Source organism: Helianthus annuus, chromosome 10, assembly GCF_002127325.2.
Source record: "Helianthus annuus cultivar XRQ/B chromosome 10, HanXRQr2.0-SUNRISE, whole genome shotgun sequence".
Classification (NCBI taxonomy): Eukaryota; Viridiplantae; Streptophyta; class Magnoliopsida; order Asterales; family Asteraceae; genus Helianthus; species Helianthus annuus.
In genome coordinates this window covers 162,063,046-162,082,781 of record NC_035442.2, presented here as the reverse complement: position 1 = coordinate 162,082,781, position 19,736 = coordinate 162,063,046, and the positions used below count along the sequence as shown (strand labels likewise).

At 39.2% G+C, this 19,736-nt stretch overlaps 2 protein-coding genes across 2 annotated transcripts; both read left to right on the top strand.

Moving 5' to 3' along the window:
* The first annotated feature begins 4,892 nt into the window (after positions 1 to 4,892).
* LOC110886244 (protein ALP1-like) lies at positions 4,893 to 6,511 on the top strand. The gene has a single exon (XM_022134019.2). The coding sequence runs from the start codon at positions 5,079 to 5,081 to the stop codon at positions 6,285 to 6,287; it is 1,209 nt and encodes a 402-aa protein (XP_021989711.1). The 5' UTR covers positions 4,893 to 5,078; the 3' UTR covers positions 6,288 to 6,511.
* A 7,755-nt stretch (positions 6,512 to 14,266) lies between these two features.
* LOC110883075 lies at positions 14,267 to 16,375 on the top strand. The gene is made up of 4 exons (XM_022130930.2): positions 14,267 to 14,447; positions 14,514 to 15,323; positions 15,437 to 15,641; positions 16,372 to 16,375. The coding sequence occupies exons 1-4, from the start codon at positions 14,267 to 14,269 to the stop codon at positions 16,373 to 16,375; spliced, it is 1,200 nt and encodes a 399-aa protein (XP_021986622.1).
* The last annotated feature ends 3,361 nt before the right edge of the window (positions 16,376 to 19,736 follow it).

Below are 19,736 nucleotides of genomic sequence, written 5' to 3'. Positions count from 1 at the left end.
ATGAATTCATGTGGATCCAACAAAGATCGAGGCGATTACCAAATGGAAAACCCCTGAGTCTCCAACCGAGGTTAGAAGTTTCTTAGGATTGGCCGGTTATTATAGAAGATTTATTCGAGATTTTTCTAGAATAGCCATTCCCTTGACCAAGTTAACCTGTAAATCCATTAAGTTTGAATGGGGACCAAAACAAGAAGAAGCCTTTAGAATTCTTAAGCAAAGATTAACCCATGCACCTATACTAGCGTTAGCAGAAGGAACTGAAGACTTTGTAGTCTATTGTGACGCTTCTAAGTTAGGTTATGGATGTGTGTTAATGCAACGTCAAAAGGTTATAGCTTACACATCTAGACAACTTAAGAATCATGAAGAGAATTATTCAACCCATGATTTAGAACTAGGAGCCATAATTTTTGCCCTTAAGATTTGGAGACATTACCTTTATGGTAGTAAGTTTACCATATTCACAAATCATAAGAGTTTAAGGTATGTTTTTGGGCAAAAAGAGTTGAATATGAGATAAAGACGCTGGATGGAGATTCTTAGTGATTATGATTGTAATATCCAGTATCATGCAGGGAAAGCCAATGTAGTTGCTGACGCTTTAAGCCGAAAGTATCACGAAAAGCCAAAAAGGGTACGTTCTCTTAAATTAAATCTACAAGTAGATTTAAATGATCAGATCAGAAAAGCACAAGAATCAGTAATCAAGGATGATACTGAAAAATTAAAAGGAATGATTAAAGAATTAGAACAAGGAACAGATGGAATTTGGAGATTCCATAAAAAGAGAATGTGGATACCTAAATTAGAAAATATACGTCACCATATATTAGAAGAAGCCCATAAGTCTAAATATACGATGCATCCAGAAAGTGATAAGATGTACCAGGATTTAAGGAAAAATTTCTGGTGGATAGGAATGAAAAAGGATATAGCAGCTTATGTTTCTAAATGTTTAACTTGTTCACAAGTTAAAGCTGAACACCAGAAACCCTCAGGATTGTTGCAACAGTTAGAAATGTCAGTTTGGAAATGGGAATTGATAACAATGGATTTTGTTACCAAATTATCCAAAACAAGAAAAGGTAGTGATACAATCTGGGTGATTGTAGATAGGCTAACCAAAGCAGCTCATTTCTTACCAATGAAAGAAACTTCTAGTATGGAACAATTAGCCAAATTGTATGTAAATGAAATAGTTTCATTACATGGAATTCCTTTATCAATTGTTTCTGATAGGGATAGCCGTTATACCTCTCATTTTTGGGCAAGTTTCCAAAAAGCAATGGGAACCAAGCTAAATCTAAGCACAGCTTACCATCCTCAAACGAACGGACAAAGCGAAAGGACGATTCAGACAATGGAAGACATGCTTAGAGCTTGTGTAATTAATTTCAGGGGCAATTGGGACGATCACTTACCTTTAATAGAATTTTCTTATAATAACAGTTATCACACGAGTATCAATGCTGCACCATTCGAAGCACTTTATGGACGAAAGTGCAGAACCCCAGTCTGTTGGGGAGAAATTGGGGAAAAACAATTATCTGGACCTGAGATAGTACAGGAAACAACCGACAAGATCATTCAAGTCAAGGAATGACTAAAAGCAGCTCGTGATCGACAGAAAAGCTACGCTAATAACAGACGTAAGCCATTAGAATTCCAGGTAAGTGACAAGGTATTGTTAAAAGTCTCTCCTTGGAAAGGAGTGGTGAGATCCATCAAAAGAGGGAAGCTAAGTCTCAGGTATGTTGGACCTTTTGAGATTATTAAAAAAATAGGACCTGTAGCTTATCAGCTACAACTGCCAGAGGAAATGGCAGGAACACATGATGTATTTCATGTATCTAATCTCAAGAAATGCCTAGCTGATGAATCACTCGTAGTGCCTCTTAAAGACATAGAGGTAAATGAACAACTTAAATTTGTAGAAAGGCCTCTACAGATTGAAGATAAGAAAATTAAGAATCTCAAACATAAGAGATTAGTTCTGGTCAAAGTGAAGTGGGACTCCAAAAGAGGGCCTGAATATACATGGGAGCTTGAATCAGAAATGCAAAGAAAATATCCACACTTGTTCCAGTAGACCTCGAAAACGAGCTCTAAAACAAGGTGGGGAGGATATAACAATCCTAAATAAACCGACACCCTCGATTATTTTTCCGACACCATAAAATATCCCGATATGTCCCTAAATACACCCCACACGCGAAAACGGGCCTCAAAATATATTAAATAGTATTAAAAATAATTAAAAATTTTAAATTTTGGGCTGAGGCGGGCCGCGTAAGCCCCACCCCAAGCTTGACGCGGGCCGCGTCAACTTAAGGCCTGGCACGGCCCTGGGCCGCCACGTGGCCCAACATCTGGCGAGCCTACATAGTGACCCAGCTAAGCTACGCATTGACCGGGGGTCAACGCGGGCCGCGTAGGCCCTTCTCTTGTTACGCGGGCCGCGAGAGAACCAGACTCAACAACTATAAATAGAATGCATCGGATCTTCAGTCTGTTCGTCCCATTTTCTTTTCTCAATCTCAAAATCAGAATAACAGGCTTTATACACGGGTATTATACCCCCTAATTGGCGAGGTTCTGCTACGATGTAAGTATCATAACCCTTGGAGACGTATTAGATACTCTGCCCGATTGATCTAGGGTTCCGTAACGGCTGTCGTGGTTTACAGTATGAGCGACCAAGGACCATTTGACGCATACCGTCAATTGTCTGGTTCGCATAGAAGCGAAGGTGCCTCTTCTCAGCCTGCCCTCTCGGTGTACTCTGCTGATACAGAAGAAGGAATATTCGTATTTAAGGCTCAATCTGAAGAGCCATTTCCTCAGAAAAAGAGGGGATGGTTCAGTAGGGGAGCACACGAGTGTAGAAAACGTATGAAAAAGTTACAAAACCAGAGAGCACTAGCCGCAGCCAAAAGAGAAACCGATGCATATGCCCAGGATATGTTTCATAGGGGTATAGCCAATATCCATATTTTAACAACCACCGCACCTGACCTAAACCTGGAGCAAATGCTAACACCCCAACCACAACCACAAATTCCTGACCAGCCAATGGAGATAGAAAACCCTGAAAACCAAGTAGAAATGCATGATTTCAATCCGGAGGAAATACTTAGGGTACCTGCACCAAATCCCCTAGACCCAAATTACGACCCCTGGTGGGATGACGTTAGAGACTATGTGCAACGCTACCCGATACATGAAGATTTGCCCATGCCCAATCTAGGAGCCTACCCAGAGTTAGATCCTCTAGATCCCTATTTCGATAATGATGCATACATTAGGGAGATCTTAGAGAATCCTTACCCATACCAAGCCCCGTACCAGGAACCTGCACCCCATATTCCAAACCCAGTCCTAGAACCTGCACCCCCAATGAGTGCAGAAAACGTACAAGAATTTAGGACATTCGGTGAGGAAATTTTAGAGAGTAGTGAGAGAATGAGACAGGTGGGAGAGCGTCTCGTATGGAAATACGACGAGCGCAATATGTGCTAAAATCAATTATCTTGATTAATTTTCATGTGCTAATATAATTCAAAAGTGTTACTTTTATGTATGTATTGTTTGGTATGTGCTAATTTAATTTTTTTTAAGTGCTAGAATCTGTTCTTACGACTTATAGGATAAATATGGTTTGTATCGTAACCAACACCATGACATCTAAACCACAATTTCCATAATATAAATTTGCAACAAATTATTGCATTATGTGTTGTACTTCAAGCATTGGGGGTTTTTCAAAAAAAAATGTGATTTTTCATTTTTAACCCAAAAGTTTTAATCATTTATATTTTAACACTTTTAATTTGTTTAGTTTTAACCTAAAACTTTTCATCTTTTGTAATTTAACCCAAAACTTTTTTATTTACAACTTTGGTCCCCATAATTTTTATCTTTCGCAAGTTTTTCGTTTTACGTTTCGTTCTAAATTTTGCGACTAATACGTCCCAACGTGCGTGTGTGGTTCAACGTTTTTCGTCTATTTTTTCACATTTGACAGGTATGTCGCAATGTGTCTATTTTCCCCCTTTGGCAAGTTCGCTGCAACGGGCGGATCCTATATTGACTTAGTTATTCTTTTCTACGTTATTTTGCGAGTCAACACGGCGCAACGTGCGTGTGTGGTTCAACATTTTTATGTCTATTTTTTTCCATGTAACAAGTTCGTCGCAACGCGTGTGTCCTAAATCGACAGTTATTTTTTCATGTTATATGTTTCGGTCTTATACGTTCTAAATTTTGTGAGCTAATACGTCCCAACGTGCGTGTGTGGTTCAACGTTTTTCGTCTATTTTTTCACATTTGACAGGTATGTCGCAATGTGTCTATTTTCCCTCTTTGGCAAATTCGCTGCAATAGGCGGATCCTACATTGACTTAGTTATTCTATCCTACATTATTTTGCGAGTTAACACGGCGCAACGTGCGTGTATGGTTCAACATTTTTATGTCTATTTTTTTTCCATGTAACAAGTTCGTCGCAACGCGTGTGTACTAAATCGACATAGTTATTTTTTTCATGTTATATGTTTCGGTCTTATATTTTCGCATTAACATACCGCAACTTCAGTGTTGGTGGCGCTACCAGCGGTGTGGCATTGATGTTATTTGCCATAGTTTTAGGCCCCCGCCGCAACGCGGGGGGTGTTTAATTCTAGTTTAAAGTATTTGTCAACTAAAAAAAGTTAATCATCCGATCTAATTTCCAAAACATGGATAAATCTATAATAATAAAATAAAAAAGTGGTACGAATCCCCATGATCTGTCTAAGCTCGCCGCCCACGCCAACAAACGTGGACTCTTTCCAGGAACCTTCGTCCCTTAAAAATCGGTAACCAAACCGCATTCACACCTATTTGTCCCCCACATCTCATTATTTTATCATCACTTAATCAATCATATGTCTGTTGTTTCATTCACAAAACCGATCTCTAGTCAATCACCAATCGCCATCTTTCTTCTAGCGTTCACATCTCTTTCACGCATTTCGTCAAACACCTGGCCTGCATCTTAACTCCCCCACTTTCCCCATCACCCCACAACCGTATGGAATGAAAGACACCAAACCCACCATCCCCAACACCCCAACAAACAAACCCACAAAAGATCGCAAGCGAAAAGCCGTCGATTTAAACTATGATTTGAATCTTTCCACCACCAGCACCGGCGACACGACGGAGAAATCCGGCGACGGCCCACAACGGCGGTTGTGGGTTAAAACCAGATCGCCAGATTGGTGGGATGAGTACAACCGTGAAGATGTTTCAGAACTTGAGTTTAAAAAAGCGTTTAAAATGGGGAAAAACACGTTTAACTTGATTTGCGACGAACTTAGTGCAACCGTCGCTAAAGAGAACACTATGCTGCGAGATGCGGTTCCTGTACGGCAAAGGGTGGCTGTTTGTGTGTGGAGATTAGCCTCCGGTGAGTCTTTACGACTGGTGAGTAAGAAATTTGGGTTAGGGATATCCACGTGTCATAAAATTGTTCTTGAGGTTTGTTCTGCTATCAAAGATGTGTTAATGCCTAAATATTTACAATGGCCGGATAAATCGTCAGTAAAAGTAATTAGCAACGAATTTGAGACACTTTCAGGGATACCCAATGTTGTAGGATCAATGTACACAACTCATATACCAATAATAGCTCCTAAGGTTAATGTATCTGCTTATTTTAACAAGCGGCATACGGACCGAAAGCAGAAGACTTGTTACTCAGTTACGGTCCAGGGTGTGGTCGATCAAGCCGGGGTGTTTACTGATGTGTGTATCGGGTGGCCCGGGTCGATGCCGGATGATCAAGTGTTGGAAAAATCTGCACTTTATCAAAGGGCTAGTGGTGGGCTGTTGAAAGGGGTGTGGATTGTTGGTGGGTCTGGTTACCCGTTGATGGATTGGATTTTGGTGCCGTACACGCAGCCGCATTTGACGTGGACTCAACACGCGTTTAACGAGAAGATCGGTGAGATTTTGAAGGTGTCGAAAGATGCGTTTGCGAGGTTGAAAGGGAGGTGGTCTTGTTTGCAGAAGAGAACCGAAATGAAGCTGCAAGATTTGCCGGTTGTGCTTGGGGCGTGTTGTGTTTTGCATAATATATGTGAGTTGAGAGGAGAAGAGATCGAACCCGAGTTGGTTGTTGAGGTTGTGGATGATGAGATGGTTCCGGAAATTGCGTTGAGGTCTGAGGTTGCGATGAAGGCGAGAGATACGATGGCGCATAATCTTTTGCATCATAATCATGCTGGAACTTCATTCTTGTGATATTGATATGATACTGTGAGTTTCTGCAATCTGTATCATGGTTTTTGTTAAGGTATATGAATATTTGGCGTTTAGATTCAAATATTCGGTGAATTTATACACAATTTACAATTGTTTTTATTGATGTAGGATGAGTTTATAGACATTTGCATACACAAGTTGTAATCTGGTTATTAAATTATCAACGGATGAAAGAATCCGAACGTTTGTTGATTTGTTCTTTATCGCTAACTATTTTCGTAGGAATGATTCTTGATTCTTGATGTTTGTGGAAGCTAAATCTTGGTTCTTTCTAATATGATTGCAAAACTATATTATTCATATCACATGTCACTTTTTTTCAAACTAAAATAATCAAAAAGATGTGGGAAAACAAACTACATGTGCTAGAAATGAAAAATGTGATAAACATGAGATTGCAAGTCTGCACTGGTACACTTGGAAGAAAATTGTGGGGGCAATTATAATGGTCACCATGTGGGAGATATGGAAGGCGAGAAACGAGACGACTTTCAACGACTACCATGTTCACTTTAATAGAACGGCGGAGACTATAGAAGAAAACTCTTTCCTTTGGATTACGTCTAGATCGAGGTATTGTAATATCGTTTGGTTGAGATGGTTAGAGTTTAACATCCGTGACATTTTGTTGTAATCTTTCGGGTTCCAGTTACTTGCGGGCCCGATTTCTATATTAATATATAGAAGTTTCGCCGTTCAAAAAAAACTTGTTTTTCTTTTGTACCAGGTGGTTCTTTAATTTCATCAACTCTATCTTCCTGTATTCAAAGATCAACCAGAACAAAAAGCATGAATTTAACGTCAATTCATGGTATCGCGAACAAATATCAATCATTGAAGAGTAATCCGTTGTAGAAAGCAGGTACTATTTTTTCACATCGCGTTTTTCAGCTCACAGAAGTCAATACACGCCCACATCGTGTTATCTTTTTGTTTCACAAACAAAACCAATGCTCCCCACGATTGTCAAGAAATCTTGAAGTTACGTAATTATCTCGTGTAGGTGTGAATCTAGTGCACGCACACTCGATGTGACTCTAGAAACACATCTAAATGGCCACAAGTCTTGTAACCTGAATAGCATCTCATACTACTAGCACAATTGATCATGATTAAAGATTAAAGAGCAGATTGTATAATGCATATACAGATGATCCCTCTGAAACTTGCTGGTAACTGAAAGTTAATACCAGAATATGAAAATTGCTAAACATACCCTAACTTTCAAAGAGGGCCTTGTAATATCTCAACTGCCAAAATAGACATGGTGCTTCTGACATTGAAACAAAAGAATCTAAATAAAAAGCATGATCAAAGGAAGGCCAAATAAATGATGTGTGCTTAATTGAATAGGAATGAGTCCTTAATGGGACATTCTAGTGGTTAAGTGGTATGCTTCACAACCAAATATTCACCCCAGCCACATCAGCCCTTTTAATGCCGCAAACAACCGCCCCGGGGAGGGAGAAAGAGGGGCATTAAGGGTGGGTTTGTGAAGCCCTTAACGGGCATTTGAGGGAGAAAGAGGTGGTCTTGCACCAATCATCAATTTTCTTTTATTTAATCATGCTAGTTAAACCACAACGCCGAGTCTTACAATTGTTTGCATTGATGTAGGATGAGTTTATAAAACATGTTTGCATACACAAGTTGTAATTTGGTTATGCAATCAACAACGGATGAATGAATCCAAACACAGTTTGTTGATTTGTTCCTTGTCATTAAGGAATGATCCTTGAATCTTGGTGTTTGTGGAAGCTAAATCTTGGTCCTTTCTCTGAATTTGACAAAGAGTTGTATATTAAAGTAAATGTATGATTATAAAAACTATATTACTCGAGTAAACTTGGATGAATTTAAGCATATACGATTTAAAATTTGTGCCAAACGCTTTGGCAAAACAAACTACATGTGTTAGAAATCAAGAATGTGATAAACAAAATAATCTCAGCAGGATTGCAAATCCGCACACCTGTTTTCATTTTTGTGTGTGTGTGTGTGTGTGTGTTGGGTGGTTCTTTAATTTCATCAGTTGCATCCTCTCCTGTATTCAGAGATCAACAAAAGCAAAAAAAAAGTGGTTATTTAATGTCTGAAACAAGTTAGCGCCAACCCACGCGTTGCAGCGGGGTATTAATTATTATCGCTGATTTAGTTAAAGATACGGACAATTGCTACTTTCAAAAAACCGTAATTTAAATTAGCGACCAAACAAAGGCCTCTTGAGACTGATTTCAATAGCAATTTCCATGTGAAGACCAAAAATGTTGGTCAAAATGTCAAGTGCAAACTGTAACATTACAAAGAAATTAATATGTTTCAAAGTTCTATTACTTTAGAAATACATACCGCAATATAAAGAAAAGATGACATAAAATATGTTCTTTTGAAGCATGACATAAAGAATCGGATTACAAACAATCTGGAAATGCCGAACCAATCTAGTAACCCAAAGAACATAATAGTAAAAAAAAATTGTTGGCTGGGATTTAAACTTGGGTTTGCAAAGCCGCAAAGTGGCAACCTTGCCGCTAAGCTAAAATTACATAATATATTTTGTTTTCTTTCAAACGGAGGCCCTAAAATTATGGAGCCCAAGCCTTAGTTTCTTATAGGGTTGGGCCGGCCCTGTTTGAAACAGAGATCAAGGTTTCGCACAAAGCCTGATGTTCGGTAAGAAGCAAATACGATCAAGATTTGGATAGATAATCAGATTTGGTGACGACCGAATACTACCCTCGATGAAAAACTCATTCAAATCATTTTTCATCAAGCGTAATGCATCAGTCTTTTACTTTAATACTAATGAATCTTTCCATTAATGCATAAATCTTCTATTTCAAATCATTTTACTATAACACTGTCTCTACTATTCAAATCATTTTTCCGTGTATCTTTCAAATCATTAGTTTCCGATTGCTTATTGAGCGTCAACCAATCAAACATTTGGCGACATCAAAAGTTTAGATTTAGAATTATGTTCAATGAATTCAAACTTTTCCATGGTCGTTGGTTTTTGCTTCTTGAATTTAATTTATGTTTAAGCGATTGAACCTTTTCCATAGTTATAGTTTGTTTCATTCTTATATCACACTTAACATGAATCAATTAACTTCAAAGACATGAAGAACACTTAGAAATTCAAGTATAGAAACAGTAATTAATTTAATTCAACGGAACGAATGTGAATACTGACTTGAAAATGGCGGTACGTGGTAAAGATTTTGGACGACGCTGGAACAACGTAAGTCTCCTGTAAAGCGGTCCATCCCGTCGTACACCGTTTTCCTATCTCCTACTATGACACGCCTACCGCCACCTTCTTTCTTACGGTTACGGGTGAAGGCCAAAAAAGCATGTTGATGTTCTTACGGCAGGAGAACTATTGGTGTTTTAAACTAAATATAGGTATAGGGGTCATTCTGTAATTAGTAGATAGTCAGTTTATGTTATAATTAGATTAGTTAGTAAGTGCGAGGACCGGAAGCGACAAGATGAAAGTTTGTAACCTACAAACTTAATCAAGGGACGCCTCTCCAGGAGACGTACCTGTTCACATCGATGCCTACATCACAGAGACAAGGGGACGTGATTTTTCAAGGAGACACACCTCTTCAAGATCAATCTCATCCACAAGTTCAAGAATCGCAACCGTTTATGAAGAGACACGTCTCTACAATCGCATCTATTCGTATAGTATATATAGGGTTCATGTATGTCAATTGTAATCATCACTTTTCATTCAATACAAGCAAGTTTATTATTCTCGATTCTCAATTCTTTATATTCAAACCTGTGATTCGCATGTTCGATTACCAACAGTGGTATCAGAGCATCACGGTTAATCGATCCAAGAGGAAGCAAGAAAGAAAAATCTCAGTGCAAGATTACGAGTAAGAAACAAAATCCGGGTTTGCCGATTGAATCAGAGAATTATCTATCAAGAACCGGGCGACGGTCGATTTCGTAAGTACGTTTTTTTATTTTGATTTAGTCGAACCACAAGAAAGGAACCATAGGGTCATCTTGGTTTTAGTGTTCTGAAAAAGTCAAAATTTGATTTTTGATTCCAATTGTATGCATCATATTTGTTGTACTGATTCGTTAAAGAGTCATATCACGAGTGTCTATCTTAATTGCAAGTTTGACTTTTTGCAAAGCCATATTGGAATCACAAACATAAAAAAAGGGTTGTCGTCTCAAATTTTCTTAAGTAAAATTCAAACGACTTTCAAAAGGGAAAAGAAATCAAATTTTTGTACGTTGAAAAGGGGATCAGTAGCATGTTTTTTAAAGTAAGCAAGTCAATTTTTGAATCATAAACGATACGTATAGCAAGAAATCGAACCCGTATCGGTTCTAGCAAGTCAAACCGATTCCTGGTTCAAATAGCAAGTTCCGGATCGTTTGGTTCAAAATAGCAAGTAGCACGTCGAATCTTCACGATTCAGTCTAGCAAGAAACGACCATTCTTGGTCAAAGCAAGAAAAAGCAAGTACAGCGGGTCGATCAAATTAAGTCCAATTAGCAAGTTGGTTGGATATTTTTTTTTCACTCGCAATAGCAAGTTAGCAAGAATCTGATCAGCAAGTCGGTCAGAACCTGATTAGCAAGTGGGTCAGGGTACATAAAAATCTGATTAGCAAGTCGGTCAGAAACGCAAGAACCTGGTTAGCAAGTTGGCCAGACGCAAGTACTAAGTAAGAAATTTGATCTACACGGTCAAGAAAGGGATCATCCGATCAAAAGCAAGATAGGCAAGAAAAGCAAGGCGAGAAAGAAAGGAGGCATGACAGAAAAAGAAGGAAGTGCATCAACGTCACTCCACGAGCAAGGGAATGTATCTCTTCAATGCCCAAAATTGAAAGAGACGAATTACACCCAATGGGCAGTTATGATGGAAACAATCTTGAAGGCATATAGTCTTTGGGAAACAGTTGTTTCAACGGAAGGGATAAATGAAAAGAAGGCGCACACAACGAAAGCACTTATCTTCCAAACGTTACCAGAAGATGTTTTGATGCAAGTTGCGCAATACGAAAAAGCAAAGGAAGTATGGGATGCAATCAAAGTTCGTCATCTCGGAGCAGATATGGTTCAGAAAGCACGTCTACAAACTTTGAGGAGCGAACTGGAAGTTTTAAAGATGGATGAGAACGACACAGTAAGTAGTTTCGCAAGCAAGTTGAGTGGTATAAAAGCCAAATTTAAAACTCTCGGTACCACTATCAAAGACAAGAAACTCGTAAGGAAGTTACTTATCTCCGTTCCGAAGAAGTTCCTACCCATCGTGGCAAATATCGAACAATATTCAGAAATAGACAAAATGCCATTTGAAGAAGCAGTGGGAAGAATAATAGCTTTTGAAGAACGTCTCAAAAGTCAAGACAAGCAAGAAGATAATAATCAAGGAGGACTCATGATGGCACGTGCAGATAACCAATTTGAAAGTTTGCATCATGGAAAGGGTCGTAGTGTTCAAAACTATGGCAGAAGTCAAGGACAAGGATCTTTCAAAGGAGGAAGAGGACGTGGAAAAGATATGGGTCCAAGAAACCAAGACAAAAGCAAGTTCAGATGTTATGATTGTGGAGAACTTGGTCATTTTGCAAAAGATTGCACCAAGTGGAAGGAAAAGGAGAAAGACACGCAACAAGAAGCCAATCTCGCATTGGAAGAGGAACCAATGCTACTGCAAGTCAAGCAAGTTGAAGACCTTTGTTAAACTATATTTAGTTTAAGGGGGAGTATTGGTGTTTTAAACTAAATATAGGTATAGGGGTCATTCTGTAATTAGTAGATAGTCAGTTTATGTTATAATTAGATTAGTTAGTAAGTGCGAGGACCGGAAGCGACAAGATGAAAGTTTGTAACCTACAAACTTAATCAAGGGACGCCTCTCCAGGAGACGTACCTGTTCACATCGATGCCTACATCACAGAGACAAGGGGACGTGATTTTTCAAGGAGACACACCTCTTCAAGATCAATCTCATCCACAAGTTCAAGAATCGCAACCGTTTATGAAGAGACACGTCTCTACAATCGCATCTATTCGTATAGTATATATAGGGTTCATGTATGTCAATTGTAATCATCACTTTTCATTCAATACAAGCAAGTTTATTATTCTCGATTCTCAATTCTTTATATTCAAACCTGTGATTCGCATGTTCGATTACCAACAAGAACAAAAATGGGGGTGGTGATGGTTATATAGAGTGGTGAAAAGGTGGCAAACGATGGGGGTGGTGGCCGTTGGAGGAGACGTGCGTGCTGTTTGAAATGGGGTGGTGAGAGGAGACGCCTCCGTTTGTGCACGCAGGTTGTTGAATGTTTGTGTCGGCCTCATGACAACGGTAAAGTTTGAGAGTAAATATTGTTGTTGGATTGTGATGGCGGTTATCTGGGTAGAGATATAGTGGGTAAAAATATATAAGTTGCATCCCTTCAAAACTTCACGTGGATAAAGAGAAATACTTTGCTTTTTGTAAATTGTAAGTATAGGTAATATAATATATAATAAACAAATGAAAGGGTGTGGGTAAAATGAACTAAAAGATGTGACTTTTAAATAAAAAGACATAACCTAAGTATATAATGAAAGGGTGTGAGTAATATGAACCAAAAGGTGTGACTTTTAAAAAATGAAACATACCCTAAGTTGCTAATTGTATAAGGGTATAACTTTGAAGATACCTCAAATTTGGCTTGTTTTGCAATCCAAATGGATCATGTCAAACCCACATATTAATCTCAGCATTTTCTATTTTAATTGTGCAACTACTAAATACCTCTTTCACTCACCCACACGAGGAGGCTACTATTTACTCGCTCTACGACTAAGACCTTTTTCTACGAAAGTTAATAGATCCAAACGAATGACTTACGCCCAAGTCAAACCAGAGATTTGATAAAGAACATGCCTTGCCTCTCATGTAGCCTCCCTCGACAAAAAAAAAAAAAAAAAAAAGAGTATGCACTTGATACACAACTTTTATCTCAAGCCTCTTCACTTTCCCTTCTATGGAGTAGGGGTGTTCTTCAGGTTATTATATCGGGTGAGGTTATTCAGGTTTTCAATGATTATAGGAAGGTGATTTGTATTTTGTAAAATTCGAAATATACAATATGGTAGAATAAGGATGGAAATTGATATGTATAGGTAATGCATATATTTTTTCGAAGGAACCCAAGTATATATATTACGCAGTTTCGTCTTTGATGACAAGAACACAACTTATATATTGATGTTTCTATTTAGGTTGGTTTTTATTATCTGTCTTCTAGTGTTATGCTCAATTGTTACAAAAATAATCTTCTTGACAAATTTGTTTGCAGGGTTTGCTATGAAACTACTACATATTCATTCCCACACTGAGCTCATTTGCACATTATCCTGGTAGCATTTGTTTTGTTATAGCAACTAACTAATATTTTTTGTTCCACTGAGCTTTGAACATTAATAAAGAAATTCTTAATAGGGAATTTCCATCTCAACATTATTAGTTTGTTAAATAATAATTATATGGCCATTCTGCACCCATGTGGCTTGCTTGCTTCAACAGCCTCATGAGGACCTTTTCAAACACAAACACAAACATTATCCTTTCAATTTAAAGAAACAACTTTTAAGGTTATCTTTGTGCATTTTAAGAAAAAGGAAACTGAACAGCTAAGACTAGAAGGTATGGGGGCCGGCTTGGCCCGGCGCCGGACCCCCACACCGCCCCCTGGCCCGGCAAACATCACAACCGGCGAGCACAAGACGGGTGTGCCGCCCCAAATTTCAAACCATATAGCCGTTGAACGGCTAGTTTTTTAATAAAAAAAAAAATTCATTTTTTCCTATAAATTCAACCACTTTCAATATTATTTCCCCACTTTCAACCCAAAACACTCTCACTTTTATACCAATTTCTCCCTACTTTTATAAAAAAAAATATCCTTTTACCCACAATGGCTTCTAATCCTTGGTGGCCCTCGTCTTCGGATGACGAAGAGGAGATGTTTTTCGCAAACGCTGTTCTACGGGCGGGACAGATTTTAATCGAAGAGGAAGAGGAAGACGAAGAGGAAGAGGAAGAAATTGGTGAAAATGTTATTACCACACGAATACGCATTAACAGAGACCGCCAAGGTTTTCATTACAAAATTTCATTGTCCTTATTTTTTTTATCTCGTACTTATATATTTTATACGACAGGAGCGCACGAGAAATTGGTGAACGATTATTTTTCGGATGAGCCACTTTACAACGCCGACATTTTTAGACGCAGGTTCCGAATGAGTCGCCGCTTATTCACAAGGATTGCCAATGATTTGGCGGGGCTAGACCCGTTTTTCACGCAACGTCCGGATGCTCGAAATTATGAAGGGTTTACAACGTTACAAAAGTGTACTGCGGCCATTCGACAACTGGCGTACGGGACAGTGGCCGACGCTTTGGACGAGTACTTACAGATGTCGGCAAGAACTACGCGGGAATGTTTGTATCGGTTTTGCCATAATGTGGTGAAACTGTATAGCAAAAAATATTTGCGGAAACCAAACGCGTATGATGTTCAACAGTTGTACCAAGCGCATGAAGCAAGGCACGGATTTCCGGGAATGCTTGGTAGCATTGATTGTATGCATTGGGGGTGGCATAATTGCCCGACTGCGTGGCGCGGCCAATATACGCGAGGTGATCACGGCTATCCAACTGTGATACTTGAAGCTGTGGCATCACAAGATTTGTGGATATGGCATTCTTTCTTTGGTCTCCCTGGTTCACTTAACGACCTTAACGTGTTATACCAATCGGCCATCTTTACCGATGTCGTTAATGGAACGGGACCGGACACAAGTTTTACAGTTTCTGGGGTTGAGTATAGACGTGGGTATTATCTTGCTGACGGGATATATCCGTCTTGGTCTACAATTGTGAAGACTATTCCGTATCCCGAGGATGAAAAACGGAAAAAATTTGCCAAGCGTCAAGAAGCTGCAAGAAAAGACATCGAACGCGCTTTTGGTGTCTTACGAAAAAATGGGCCATCGTTGCACAACGGGCACGTGCGTTCACCCCAAAAAGGCTGCGTCTTTGTATGTACGCTTGCATTTTGCTCCATAACATGATTATTGAAGACGAAGGTCGGGCGATTTGTGAGTATGATGAGAATGCATCTTGGGGGAACACTGTCCCGGTTGATCCCCCACAACAGGATTTAAACTCGTTCTCGCTAACAAACGACTTCACGCATGCAAACCTTCAACAAGATTTGGTAGAACATATTTGGAACAACGTTAACATTGTGGAGGGTGACGGAGCCGAAGACGAAGACGAAGACGAGTAGTGTGTTTGTTTTAAATTTTTAAATCTAGTCTTTTTTTTCCAAATTTTAGGTAGCGTAATTTTTTATTTTTTAGGTTATGTAATTTTTATTTTTTTTATGTAATGGATTTTATTATCTTCCTTTATGTAGTATTTTTATTTAAATGTTGAATACTATTTATAAAAAATAAAAGTTAAAGAAATAAAAATTAAACAATTAAAATGACTTAAACAATAAAAAATATGTGGTGGGGCCCCATCCTCCATCCCCCTCCATCTTCATTTTGGCTCATCCCATGCTAGCCGCCTACGTGGCGCCTATGTGGAGGCTCATCCCCGTGGGGATGAGCCAAACCATACCTTCCAGCCTAATAATATAAGATAAACAAGAATATTGTCACCAATGATTAGAATAAAGGGAAAGATAAGAATAGAACAAAGTGTTCATCAGTGCATTAGTCAAATTTCATCTAAAATAAATTAGCTCTTTGATTATCTAGTTTTGTAAATAAAATGATATAGAAGGTTTTATGTATTAAAGATACACTTGAAGTGATTTTGACCTATTTAACCTGTTATGAATATGGTTGTACATTAATTGGGTTTAGACACATAATGAACACGGTTGTGAAACTAATTATTATAGACAGATTATGAACATGGTTGTATATTAAATATTTAAATGTCTTAATGTTTTGTCATTAACTGTTTTGTCTTTTTTTTTTTTTTTTTTTTTTTTTTTTTTAAGGTGAACTTCATTAACAAAACCAAACCCGAAAACCGGGACGGACAAAACAAACAACAAATTACATGTTCACAAATTTACACCAATCCCCCAATCAAAGCTACCTTTCTTAGCCCTGTGTTTAAACCAAAAGAAACTAACCACCCTAATTTCGCTAAAAATCTCGTCGACATAACACCTCTTGCCATTAAATCTCAGATCGTTCCTAGCCTTCCACAACACCCAACAAGCCGTAAGCAGAATGCCGTGTAAAACCTTTCTTTCCGACTTCCTTCTATCACCCAGATTATGAATCTCAAGCAAGTCTCTAAAAGCAAAAATGAAAAAATTCGGAATCCGGCACCAAAAGCTTATCTTCTCCAATAAACCCAAAGCCAGCGGACACGTAGTAAAAAGATGAGTCACGGAATCGAAACCTTCGTTACAGAAACTGCACATATCGTCAGTTACCACCACTCCTCTCTTAGCAAGCGCCTCAACCGTCGGGATTCTGTTCAAGTCTGCACGCCAAGCAAAAATGTTACATTGTTTCGGAACCCATTTGCACCAATCCATGACGAACCGGCTGCTAAAATCGATCATAGACACTAAGTGCTTTTTCACAGCAGTCACCGAGAAGCCTTCCGAACCATATCCCAACCACGACCACCTGTCCGGAATAGTAGACAGGCTAACCGAAGCTAAAGCCGCCCGTAAGGACTGCCATTCAGCCACTTCGGCGTCAGAGTCCGGGTCGTGCCTCCAAAGCCAAAGACCTTCCCCGTCAAGACGATCACGCACACTACATGTCTTCACCACCTCTAAATGAAAAAGGGAGGGGGACTTCTCAACAGAACATCGTAAAGCCAAGGATCGAGCCAAAACAAAATATTATCTCCCTTACCCACCACTCCTTTGAACAAATTACGAATAGGCAAATTATCTACCAAAGGCTTCTTTAAAACCGAAACAATGTTACACCAAACTCCGCCATAAGCTCTTTTCGCCGGGAGAAAGTCCCAATCAGATCCTCCAACATGCAATGCATTGACAATTTTAACCCACAAACTTTCCTTTTCGTTTTTATGTCTCCAACCCCACTTAGTTAACAAAGCCGTATTCACGTCTTTTAATTTATGAAGCCCTAAGCCACCCATCTTTACAGGAGAAGTGACCCTATCCCACGCAACCCAATGCAACTTTTTATCCTCCGATGACCCCCCCCCCCCGAAGGAACTTTCTAATCAAAGCTTCCAAATCCTCCACAACTTTTACCGGGGCGCGGTAAAGAGAAAAATAATAAGTGGGGAGACTTTAGAGAACTGACCGAATCAGGGTGACTCTACCACCAATAGAAAGAAACGAGGCTTTCCATAAGGATAGACGTTTCTCAAAAATATCAAAGACCGGCCTCCAGTTGGTAATCCGGTTCATATTTGCCCCAACAGTCAAACCAAGATACTTGAACGGGAAAGATTCCGCTTTGCATCCAACTATCTCAGCCATCTCTTCGACCTCCCCTGACTGAATTCCAACCCCAAATAAATTCGATTTGCACAAATTGATTCTAAGCCCTGAGCACGCGTGAAAGCACCTCATAATTCTCACAACATTAAGGATGTTCTCCCTACTCCAATCCCCAAGAATGACAGCGTCATCTGCATAAAATAAATGAGAAACAACAGGGCCATCATTGGGAAGAGAGACGCCCTTGACTAATCCCAAACCACAAGCTTTATTTATCATACACAACAAAGCTTCCATTACAATGACAAAAAGGAAAGGGGAAATAGGGTCCCCTTGTCGCATACCTTTATGACATTTAAATTCAAAGGCCGGGGAGCCGTTGACCAGAACCGAAGCCCTAGCCGATGAAATAACGCCCTTGATCCACGAGCACCACTTATTTGAAAATCCCATTTGAGCAAGAATATCCAACACGAAGTTCCAGTTTATGTTGTCGTAGGCCTTTTCAAAGTCGATCTTGAGAATAAAAACCTTTTTTTGTTGCTCTTTTGATCCAGTTTTGAATTTCATTGATAATAAGAGGACCATCCAGGATGTATCTCCCACTAATGAAGGCAGATTAAGACGGAGAAATTATCGAGTCCAGCACCCTTTTTAGTCTATTCGCCAAAATCTTCGAGATCACCTTGTTAATGATTCCTACTAAACTTATTGGCCGGTAATCTTTCAGCCTGATCGGGTCCTTAACTTTAGGAATCATGGCAATAAAAGAGGATCCGCATCCCATATTGATCACCCCATGTTCAAAAAATTTCAGCCATTATATTGGAAAAATCGTCTTCTAATAAATTCCAAAAATGCTTAACAAAACGAAAATTGATACTGTCGGGGCCCAGGGCCCGATCATTGCCGCACTCAAACACAGCACCCTTGATCTCCTCCCGAGTGAACCGAGAATCTAGAAACATGGAGTCGGCGTCGGAGATTTTCTTAACATCGGCACAAATAAGACGAGGACGTTCAACACAATCTTCAACGAATTTATTTTTAAGAAACCTGTAAACCTCCTTTTTGACTTGAGACGGCTTCGACACCCAAGATCCATCAACCTCCAAACCATGAATTAAATTAGTCGCTTTCCTGCAGTTTACCATAGCACGGAAAAAATTTGAATTCTCGTCGCCTTCCTTAGCCCATTTTAGCCTCGATCTTTGTCTTAAGTCTCTACTTTTCCGTTCTTCTTCCTCCTTTAACACTTTTTTTACTTTCCAACATAATCCACTCCTCTTCTTCAGTCATATCCCTTTCTTCCATAACGGTCTGAATATTTTCGAGATCAGCCATAGCCAAAGTCACCTCCTCATAACTCTTTTTCAAAATATCGCCCCTCCAAGCTTTTAAGTTAACTCTGAGATCACATAATTTTCTCATAAGGGTGACATCAGGGGGGCCGTCACACCCGGACTCTGTAACACCCCGTGTTTCGAAAGTCAAAGTCAAGGTCAAGATTGAAGTCAAAGGAAGAAAAGATTGCTAAGCGATCTGTCTCTCCTCGCTCAATTCCTGTTTTGACTTCTTTGACTTATAGTTAGTCTGTTTTATGTTTTGCGTTAGTTGTATTATGTGGAGTAATTGTTAAGAATCGCAGTAATCGATGTGTATTTATCGCTACGAATCGCCTTACGACTGTGAATAATAGGAAGTAACAATGCGATAAAGTCGACTAAACGATAATCAATCTAATTTCGCCAACATCGCAATGGCACTCGCAGCTTGAAATACGCAATTTTGGTTAAATACATATGTGTGTGTATGTGCCTGTTATGTGTTACTTGTGCATGTTTAATTTATGTGATGTGTGGTAATCAATCGAAACGCAATCGAGCTCAATCGCAATCGAATCACAAGCGCTAAACGAATAC

What these genes read in the sequence shown, in the direction of transcription:
- LOC110883075 (XM_022130930.2), top strand. Translation starts at nt 14,267, where the DNA reads ATGGCTTCTAATCCTTGGTGGCCCTCGTCTTCGGATGACGAAGAGGAG. An exon ending in CATTAACAGAGACCGCCAAG is followed by an intron (nt 14,448 to 14,513) that starts GTTTTCATTACA and finishes TTTATACGACAG; the next exon opens with GAGCGCACGAGAAATTGGTG. An exon ending in AGACATCGAACGCGCTTTTG is followed by an intron (nt 15,324 to 15,436) that starts GTGTCTTACGAA and finishes TGATTATTGAAG; the next exon opens with ACGAAGGTCGGGCGATTTGT.
- LOC110886244 (XM_022134019.2), top strand. Translation starts at nt 5,079, where the DNA reads ATGAAAGACACCAAACCCACCATCCCCAACACCCCAACAAACAAACCC.